The 10591-nt window shown below is 52.2% G+C and overlaps 1 protein-coding gene across 2 annotated transcripts; it reads right to left on the bottom strand.

Moving 5' to 3' along the window:
* Positions 1-461: 461 nt before the first annotated feature.
* LOC129064091 (ubiquitin-like protein 7) lies at positions 462-10341 on the bottom strand. Of its 2 annotated transcripts, none has more exons than XM_054565172.1 (9): positions 10129-10341; positions 7174-7256; positions 6313-6397; positions 5700-5757; positions 4825-4958; positions 4515-4564; positions 4103-4270; positions 3398-3520; positions 462-1108 (listed from the first exon to the last, which is right to left on the bottom strand). In XM_054565172.1, exons 1-9 carry the CDS (start codon positions 10298-10300, stop codon positions 971-973), a joined length of 1011 nt encoding a protein of 336 aa, XP_054421147.1. In that variant the 5' UTR covers positions 10301-10341; the 3' UTR covers positions 462-970. The 2 variants fall into 2 exon arrangements, with proteins under 2 accessions (XP_054421147.1, XP_054421154.1); XM_054565179.1 differs by lacking the exon at positions 10129-10341 and adding an exon at positions 9485-9560.
* Between the last annotated feature and the right edge of the window lie 250 nt (positions 10342-10591).

The raw sequence follows: 10591 nt of genomic DNA, 5'->3' as shown, positions 1-10591 counted from the left end.
TGTAGACATTGTTATGGCTGTGCTCACTCACGTCTGCCAGATAGCTAACCTAGGCTGGCTTCTGCTAGGGTGGTTCAAGAGAATCAGCTCTGCCACATGCGCCTGTCTTCAAAAGCTAGCTCAGGCATGTTCTCCTTATTACAGCAGAAGTGCAAAAGGGAAGCGCCCAAATCCAAGTCCATTTCAAGTCTCTGCTTCCACCACAAATGCTAACATTCTGTTGGCCAAAGCAGGTCACATGGTGGCAGCTAGAATGAAGGGCGGGCAGGTTCCATTCATAGTGGGCAGGCACTGCGGTTATGTCATAAAGGGCTTGGCAACAGGGAGGATGATGAATTGGGCCATCAACACAATCTACCAGAGTGTGGGAGAAAGAAAAAGGAAGCTAATGACAAAACAGTGAAACACATACAATAATCGAGAGAACTACAGGATGCTCTGAAGGCACAGAAAAGGGTTTATTTCATATTTTATCTGGTATTAAAATTATTCGTGAAAAAATTCATGCATGGCCATACTTCTTCCTAGTGATGAAGTCCTTGTATATGATTCATTCTCACATTTACACAGCTCCTGGAATAAGGCCTTGCATAAAATAGGCCCTTCAAACGCTTCTGAAGCAAATCTTCAGCTGTAAAGGTAGTAATTTCTTTGTCCATTTTCATTTCTGGGTCGAAGAGAAGAAACAGATACTCATATGCCATACCCCATCACATGGGACTAACATTCTCCAGCCACGGCCCAGCAGCAAGAGCCAGTCATGCTCCCCGATGTCACAGCACCGAGACCCACACACCACACTTGCCCCACTGCCCCCACCAGCGCGGATCAGCCAGAAAGGCCAGGCACTGGACAAAGTGAAGGTCAACCGTCAGGTGTATTGGGTAAAGGAGAGATGGGGCACCTCCAGGAGTGCCTCCCGTGGGCAGACACCTTGGCAGTTTGTTGGGGGTCAGGAGGAGCGGGGAGTTCATGGGGCTCCTCCGGCAAAGATGAGCTCCAGAGCTGCTTGGATGTCCCCGCCAGTGGCCTGAAGGGCCCGCAGGCTCAGCTCATCATCCTGAATGCCCATGTCGCGCAGCTGCTGCAGCTGAGGCTGCCACTGGCTCTGCAGAAAGACAGGACCAGGGAAAAGCTGTTAGATGGGATCCTACGGAGACGCGCTTAGGTCTGTCCTTTGAGGGGAGAGAAAAGGGTGGGTCTGTCCTACCGCAAACTCGCTGATTTGAAGTTCCACACAACATAGGATCTCTAGGAAGACTACAAGAGAGACTCAGGGTTTAAAGAACAAATTAAAAGTTTATCCAATTTTTTAAAAAAGAAAATTTTAACATAAGAATCAAAGAAAAAAGCAAATTACTCAACGTCTGACGTTCAAAAGACTACTTTCTTCCTCCTACTATGTGTAGGAACAGACATACACACACGCAGACGCGCGCACATAACAAAAAGGGTGAGGAGGATAAGATTTTTGCTTAGTTCTGGTTTCGAGCATGATAAATAGCAAAAACGTCTTCCTTGCATCCACTCTCATCCCCAACCTGGATGACCAATTTTATTTTGAGAAGACAAACACGTTACTGTATTTACACTTTTGTCGTGTTCCTCCTCTTCGTCTATACCCCTCTTCTTTTTTCTTTAACGCTCTCAGTGTAGCCTGGACATCTCTCTATGCCAGTACTTGAAGGCCTTTTTAATAACCATGACATGTTTTAGCACCGTGGATGTCCTGAAATGTACCATAATTGGGCTAGTTCCAATCTTTTGCCATTGGAACAACACTGCAGCGACCAACTCCGTACAGGTGTCATTTTCTTTGAGCACAAACACGTCCAGGACAAATTCTGAGAAATGGGACTGTGAGGACGTACATGGTCTGGGGGCCATCGGTACTGCACTTCCATGAATAGTCAGTTCATGGCTTCTCTCCTTTTTACGAAAAATGTTTTTGTTGTTAGCATTCAGACTTTGCCTGTTTTCTTTTTTCCTTATTTGTTTGGATTGATACACATAAATTTTCACTTTTACAAACTCAAAATATATTACTTTTTCGACAACGGCCCCTGGATTTTGACTTTCAGTTATAAAAAGCCTTCGCAACTGTAAGGGTTTAAAGCAATTAACCCATATTTTCTTTTAGTACCTTCAAAACTTCGTCAGTCTCTCTATCTCATGAAGTAGGTAAGCGTACAACTTAGGGGAAATGATGTGCTCGCACTGCGGAAAGGAGAAGGCAATGGGGAAGGAATGTAAATTCACGCAGGCAGGAAGGGGAGGGTGTGGAGGGCTTTTAAGAAAACCACACGACCAACTCTGACTCAGTTTATAGGCCTGGTGGAACCACCGAAAGCTCCTGAGCTGGAGAACAAGGTGAACAGGCGTCCGGCTAAGATGAAGAAACGAAAAAAGACAAGCTGTCCACAGGCACTGCTCCCAATCCCCTCACTGTCCACCTGGGCCACATGGGGTAGACAAAACCACACGGGTTTAAACCCGGTCTCTACCATATCCTGGCTTACTGACTCTGGCAAGTTCCAGAGATGACGCTCGGCCCCACGCTTCCTGTGAGCAGTGAGGGAAACAGGGAAGCAGACAGCTGCGCACAGAGACCGTGGGTCTTCCGCTTGGCTGCTAAGGTGAGCGTGCCATGAAGCGGAACGGATGGTGTCACTCCCGCTTAACCCGCCACGGCTCCCTTAGTGACCACGCTGCCCAGGCCCTCTGCTCCGCACATGCAGGCGGGCACCTGCTCTCTTTCTCTCCGGCTCCACATCTCAGGGTCTTCTCCACGAGGACGCTGCCTTGAGCCTTGCAGTCCTCAGAATGTCACATGCCCCTCCGCACGTGCCTGGACACCAACCCTCCACCCCAAACAACCCCTTCGCTGCCTGCCCAACCTCTAACTCATTCTTTGACAATCAGCTTAAACATCCCTTCTTTAGAAGTTCTGTCTGACCTATACCCGCACCTCAATCCTGGGCCAGGCTTCTAGCCCCGTTGCTCCTCAAGTTCAGTAGCTAACTGCCTGACGCCCCTCTGGCAGGAATGAGGACGGCTCATCTCTAGCCCAGGAACCGGACCCAGCCCCAAGCTCAGTATAACATGCTCGGTGCTCAGGTAGCACTCGCGGAATGACGGAATGAATGGACCAAAACTGCCGTAAGTCAGTTTTGTAAGCCAGGAGGTCAGCGCAGCCAGGCCACCGTCACTGGGTGCAGGAGTGGAAGTCACAGGGATTACTGCCCTTGCGGTGAGCATCCTCCTGTTACACTGCCACGCCCCTGCTGTTCCTAGAGTGAAGCACGCCAAGTGGGAAGGCCCCCAGAGAGCAGAAGAAAGCTCGGTATCCAAAGTAACCAGGAAAGCCGCACGGGCACCAGGAGTGGGGAAGACTGACCTGAAGGCTGGGCTGCCCAGAGGCCTGCAGGGCATGCTGTAGGGCTTGGCTGAAGAGGTCATTGGTGATGGGTGTCCCTGACTGGACACCAGAGGACATTGGTGAGGTCCCAGAGGAATGGCCCTAGTGAGACAAACCAGTGGTCAGGGCCGCCCTCAGGGCCATCTCAATCTCCCGGCACATAGACACTGCTGTCACATCACCCCACGGTGCCCCCGGCACGCCCAACTACCACCTCCAACTGGGGCCTGCCTGAGACAACCACACAGAGGTAGGTACCTAAAGGCTCATCAGGCGGGCAGGAAAGGCTCCATTCTCTTCCGCTCCAGGGAAATGGAGTCGAGCCGCTGACCTAGCCTAGGACCCTAGCACCGGAAGCTGGCGTGACCGGAAATCACTAGAAATGCTTAAGCTATTGAGGGCTGGGCCCTTAATGTGTCAGGGATGGGGAAGCGCACTTAATGGGAGGGAAGGTTCTCCTGACTTACTCAGGAGGAGGAATCAGTCAAGACTGTGCTACACCCTGGACTTCTGTGCCCTAAAGGCGAGTGAGAGAAAGGTCGCAGAGTGAGAAACCCCGCGAGGATTCAGGCAGAGTTCAGCTCAAACCAGATACCAGGGTCAGCAAGGGCAAATCCACCCCACCGTTGGGGAGCTTCTCCCCCTGGGATCCCAGCCTCCCTCTTCTTGCCCCCCTCTCCATACCTGGGTGCCTGGAGTCGGTGTGTGAGAGCTGCTCTCTGGAGTGCTGGCCAGGGCCAGGGCAGTGGCCAGCTCGCTCTGGGTGATGGGCCGGGGTCCAGCAGCTCCACTGTACCCCAGGGAGGCCGGGCGGGAGCTGGGGGTGCTGCTAGAGGGCGTGGACCTGGCCCTCTGGAGAAGGGAGGCACCCAGAATCAGGAAAGTGGCCCTGTGACGGTCCCAGATAACCCCGCCCCCGTTCCTTGTACAGTTCTTGGGGAGACTCCTCAAGCTGCCAGGTTCAGAAAGCAATAGTATAGCACAGATGTGGACACCAAAGGGCCTGTCACCACCTCACAGCTTGGGCTCCAGGTCCCAGGGAGGGGAGCGGCCCTGGGACCACATTCCCCAGAGGGCAGGCAGCCAGGCCACTTACTGGGTGAAAGTCATCCTCATCGTCAGAGAGCCCTTCAAAGAGGAAGCCACCTGGAGGAGACAGAACAGATTTCAGGAGGAAGAACAGAAAGGCACAGGCGCAGCTCCAGAATCTCAGCTCAGATACTCTCCAAATTCATATTTTCATTTCTTCTCTTGGAAAATTACAGGACAGATGCACTCCCTGACTCAAACCGAGAGTTCCCGAGGAACACCCTCTGCCAGCGCTATACATAGCTGCTGAGTAAAGCATTTTCCTGGGCCACTGCCGGCTCCGGAGGGGGCCTGCACGGCACTCTCCTGGGACTCACCTGGCATGTCCCGGTAGGAGCTGGAGGGCGTGCTCCGGGAAGAGGAGTCAGCCCCCGGTAGCGGCGTGCTGCCGGCCACCGAGTGCAAAACCAGGACAATGGCATTGACTAGGGCCGGATGAGCAGGTACCAACCTGGAACAGGGGCAGGAAGAAACCCAAGGGTGAATAAGAAAGAGCACGCCTGCCATGACAAAAGCCTGGGTGGCCCTCAGAAATATCAACAAACAAAAGCCCCCTGAGCCTGCCTTTAAAATCCTCGGTCTCCAGCACCTCCTTCCAGCTGGCTTTGTCCTCCTCTGCTCTGCCCCTAGCCACAGCGTCAAGGCCTTCAGTCCTGGGGTCCATTGTAAACGCTTCCCCCTTCCCCTCGGCATTATGGGATAGGACTGCCTGAGAGGCTCAGGGATCAGTCTTTGGTCTCGACTCTGCCACTGCTTCCCAGGTCCCCTCTCTTCCCTTTGAGGGGGCGAGGGTGGGGAGAGCTTTTTTCTTCGCTTGCAAAATAAGAGACAAAACCTCTGCTGTCCCGTCCAGCTCTAAAACAATAAGGATCTATGCACCTGCTTCCTTCCCCAGCTTCACATCCTTCGAAGGATCCTTCATAGCTATCGCATGAGAACTAAACTGAGCCCAGCCCACAGGGCCACCTCCCTCAGACCCTGCTTCACCTCCACAGCAATATGTGTTCCTGCCCTTGGGTTTGTCGCTCCCCCATAGCTCCCTGCTCCTTCTCACCTCCTGACACATTCAGAAGGTAGACTTGGGGGCAGTCAAGAACTGGGCTCCAAGAGCCCAATGCAGGGCAACCCTTAGGCTCTGGACCGACTGTATGAGGAGAGATAGGGTACTCTTCAATAAAATGGGTATACTTACGTATCAAGCATGTTGGGATCAGCAAAGACAGAGAAAAGGTCCTTGTCCTGGAGAACCCCTAAGGAGAACAGGACTCACCTCAGAGACTGAAACCTAGCCAGATCCAGGAGGGAGAAGAAGTGTTAGGCCTCAGGGCAACCAGCTCAGCGGGGACACAGGACCACAAAGCACCCCATGTAAGAAGTGGAAGAAACAAAGCACCAAGCAGCACAACAGAGTGCTCTCCATCTTGTTCTCTGCTCACCACCTTGCCCTGCAGTTAAGTCACATACTGGGCACCAACACGCCAGCCTCTTTTCCCGTTACCTCCAGGCTCTTGCCTGATCCACCAAGGTGTGCAAGAAGTCTTCCCTGATTGCTATGGTTTGGGCTAACTGCTGCCCAAACCATCCTCACAGTTTCATCCTCACAGTTTCATTTATGATGTTAGTTAGGCTGAGGGGCTGACAGCTCTTGGAGGGCTAGGTATGCGGAACGCGTCTTGGTTCTCCCCTCTCCCCCCAGCAAGACCAGTGATTCTTCAAAAGACGGTCAGAGTCTCTTTAGGGTGACCGCCTTCTTCTGGTTTCTGCTTTTCCCACAGCTACTTCCTCAAGTTCAGCCCTGTACCTACCGAGAGCAATGGGGTCACTGCTGAGGCCTGGGGTGGCCACAATGATCTGATCCAGAGACTCCTTATTGCTGAGCATCTTAAAGACCTGCAGGAGAAATGGGGAGGGCTGAGCTCAATGCACTCAGCGGGTTTCCACACTCTGCTTAAGTACTTGCTCCCTCTGAGTGCCTGCACATACACCACAACAAAACAACAGTCCCCGGAATCAGATGAACCTCTTTCTTCTCAGAGATCGTGGCTTACGGGAGGGGAAACAATTTTTTTTTCTTTAAAAGGCATTATCATAGCAAACCGTCAATCTCTAGTCCTTCCCCCATCTATACCTCTAAAGCTTCCAAAATAAAAGCTCTGTTACAAGCCAATAACAAAGGTTTCTCTAGGTCCCAAAAGTCCTTTCTAATCTCCATACGACTATCATTTCATAGCCATATATATCGGGAAGTTTGCAGCTGTATCAATTTTGCTTATCAACTCTCCTACAGAAAGACACCAGTGCATCTCGCAGTGAGGAAACCCAGGTGAGGGGCAGTGGGCAGGCAGTTCAGCCAAATTCCAAGAACGAGGCCCAGGGGAGACCATATGTGGATCCTTTGGCTGTAATCATATTCATTCTGTGAGGCCAATACCAGAAGAGGTTGTATCATTATCTCTAGATGGAATCGACACTACCTAGCTGAGACAGCCTCCTTGGGGGAAGACAGGGCTCTACTGAGACCCACAGACAGGGCAAAAACTCCCCGAGGAACTCTTGGTGGCCATGGCAACGGGCTCCCAGCTCCCACTCTACACCACTCTCCAGCATTCACACTCTCCTGCAGGTCTGGTGAGTCTCAGGCAGGGGGCTGCACAGCACACACTCACCGCCTCCCGGTAGGAGGAGCTGCTGTGCAAGGCAGTGTGCAGCACCCGGAACTCCCGCAGGGCAGCCACTTTGTCCACAGGTTCTGGGGACAAGACACACAGTTACCCTACAGCCCAGGCCCTGCCCATGCTGCAGACACAAAACATCATTTCAGCATGTGGCCAGGTGCAGCTTGGCCTGCAGGTCCCCTCCCTCATCACCCCACTAACAATGTGAGCGCCCACTCAGAAAAACCCATTTATAACACAGATGTGAAAAATGCACTCTTCTAAGCATCCTCAGGCTATCAAAGATAATCAAAGTCCAGTTCCAGCAGAGAGGATCTTATCACATGAAAGAGACTGCTCTGATCAACATCCCACTGCAAGAATTTTAGACTTCTCACATTTGAAAAGGAGGAAGGTATAACCAACTCAGTAGATTTTTATACAGTGATTTAAAGTACTAAGTGCTGCAAGCCATCTGAACAACATGAGGCTACATAGACACAATATGTTAAAAGAAATAGAACACAGAGTTGTGTGTGCATTATTTAATAAAACCACGTAAAACGTGCCAGTGTGCATGTGGTCCAAGGTGGGGCGCGGGGAGAGACAAAGAACAGGACAGCACTTAGTAGGGTGGCAGGATCCAGGGTAATCGTTTTCTCTTTAATATTTTCTTTCGGACTTTCTTAATATTATTTTTAATTAAAAAAAAAAAATACAAGAGGGACCAGGAAACACATGTACTCCTAGTGTTCTTAAATAAACTTTCATCACATGCACGATATCAAGGGTTTCACTGGGACTCAAAGTTCCTTTTTGATTTTTGGAAACTAATATGTATGTATGTGCGTGCGCGTGCGCACGACGCGTATATACAAGAAAGTTTAGCAGTTGTCTTAGTTTTCCTTAGTTGCTCTACTACCTAGGACATCAGCCCATTTCATAGGTGAACAAATGTGGGTTAAAGAAGGGGGAGCAGGTAAGCAGTTCACCCTGGGTCACACTTTTAAAAGTGTGGTTACCCTCACCTACAATGGCCACTTGTGATCCTATAGACTGTGTACTGCCCAACTCACTCCAGGAGCACCACTCTCAAAGCACGGCGCATGGCACCCCCCCGTGGCTCCATGTGGAACCACATCCTCACCTATCCTAATTGTGAGGATTACCTCTCCTGAAAAATACTCACCTTAAGCAAATCGCCTGCTTCATTCACTCAACAAACACATACTAAGCATTTACTCCATGCCTGGTTTTGGGCAAGGCACAAGAATGCAAAACATAAGGGTCCCTGACATCGAGGAACTCTTAGGACAGCAGGAGAAACAAGACTAGATCAAACAAATTACCAAACACCACGCTGAGGACCTCAGCTGAGGCGGGGATCCCAGCTAGAGCACAAGGAACAGGAAGCCGACAGCCATTACTAACAGGGACAGCTAGGACAAAGAGCTGTCTCCCAGGAGAAATCATTTGAGAGGGTATTCAAGGTGGAGCTGATGATTACTAGGGAGAGAAGGTAGTCCAAGCTTAAGTGAAAACACATGGAAAGGCAGGGAGGCCTAAAATGAGGCGCTCTGAAAGACGAGCAAGTCTTTTTTTGGGGCGGGGAGGGGGACTGGAGCCTGGGGAACACACCCCTGGCTCAAACAGCAGGCTGAGGAGGTCCTGAAGGGATGTGTGACCCATCACGGAGAACCGCCAAAGAGATCTAGGTGGGAAGGGAAGGTCTGACAGATTCTCCTTCTCCAAGTGCTAATCTAGTGGGAGATAAAAAAAATGTGCTTCCTAGAGGTAGAAGAGAGAGACAGTATGGGGGGGGGGGGGCAATGGTAATGGGAAAACATACAATAAAAATGAATGTAAATTAAAAAATAAATGAATAAAATGCAAAGGGGAAAAAATAGAAATGCGCTTCCTTTTGGAAGAACACAGTGTCTAAAATGCCATCACAAAACAGTTTCTTTTCAGGTCTAAAAGTTTATTTTTACCTCCCAATTAAAAGTCCATTTGTTTCTGAAATAAATCTCCAGGCTCTGGCTAGATAGTTCAGCTGATAAGAGAATCGTCCAGATTTGCTAAGGTTGCGGGTTCGATCCCTGGTCACGGCACATACAAGAATCAACTAATGAATATCAATAAGTGGAACAACAAACGCATGTATATTTCTCTTTCTCCCCTTTCCTCTCTCTCTCTCTAAAAATCAACTTAAAAAAATCTTCAGGCAGAAGGGGTGGGGCGAGAAAAGGACTCTTAATATCTTAAGCGAATAATCAGCTAAGAGTCAAGGTTGTCTCTGGGACATCTCTGAGTTAATTCTCACCTTTCGAAGCAGGAAGCAGCCAGCCCAGTGACAAGAACATGGGGTCTTGAGCCAGGAAAACCTGCATTCACATCCCAGCATTTGAATTCATTTTCTAAGTAGGTGCCCTTGAATAAATACCTTTCTAATCCTTTTTCCTCACCTATAACATGCTAATTTTGTTATCTATGCTTCTGGGCAAGTATGTGGACCACGCCCCCCACCCATCTGGCCAGCCCGCCCGGTGCGACCGCGGAGCCCGCAGCTCAGGAAAGGGGACGTGGGAGGAGGTCCCAGCCGGAGAAAGGGTCTTGACCGGTGGCCCAGAGCCGGAGAACGGAGAGCGCCTCAGAGTGGAGAGAGGGGCCCCGCTCCCTTACCCTGTGCCCCCCGGCGCTGCGGCTTCCAGCTGTGGGCGCACTTGCAGTGACTTAGCCGGGGCTTCAGCCCTCCACCCCCGCCCCCAGCTCCCCGCAGCGGTCCAGCCACTCCAGTGTGTCAGTCAGCACGCGCTCACACTCACACTCACACTCACCCAGATCCGCACGCTCCCCGCGAGGACAGCCCGGGACCCGCAGAGCCTCGCTCACGCACCCGCGCCGGTGCCACCCACTCCGCACCCACCCCGCGGACTCGCGCTCTGCCCGTTGCGCGGCGCCACCCACCTGTCCAGACAGCAGAGATGCGGGGTCCGGTCCTCGGGTGGCTGTGGGTGTCGGCGGCCGCCCAGAGCAGCAGCAGTAGCAGCCGCAGCGGGAGCCCGGGCCCAGGCGGCCGGCCGGGGACGCGGGCGGGCAGGACGCCGAGGGCGGTGCATCCGGGCGGAGGCGGTGTCATCTCGCCGTCCCGGAGCGACCAGGGCGGCGAGCACAGCAGCCGAGACTGAGCCAGCAGCCGAGCACAGACTGATACCAGCGCGAAGAGGCGGAGTCAAACGCATGACCCCACCCCGCCCCTCCCCCGCCCCTCGCAGCCTCGGTCGCCTCCGCCTCCGGGCTCCCCGAGGGGGGCGCGGTGCCCACCACCAGGCCAGCCTTCGTCACGCGCTCCCGGGCACTTCCACGGGAGAACCCCGGCGGACAGACTTGTGGCCTCCTCTGATCCGCGATAGTGCCGGTCGCCTCCCAG

The sequence above is a fragment of the Pteronotus mesoamericanus genome, unplaced genomic scaffold, assembly GCF_021234165.1.
Source record: "Pteronotus mesoamericanus isolate MK-2021 breed Mesoamerican mustached bat unplaced genomic scaffold, CSHL_Meso_final contig_100, whole genome shotgun sequence".
NCBI classification, from domain to species: Eukaryota; Metazoa; Chordata; class Mammalia; order Chiroptera; family Mormoopidae; genus Pteronotus; species Pteronotus mesoamericanus.
The sequence above is the reverse complement of the archived record's forward strand: the minus strand, read 5'-3'. Positions and strand labels throughout refer to the sequence as shown.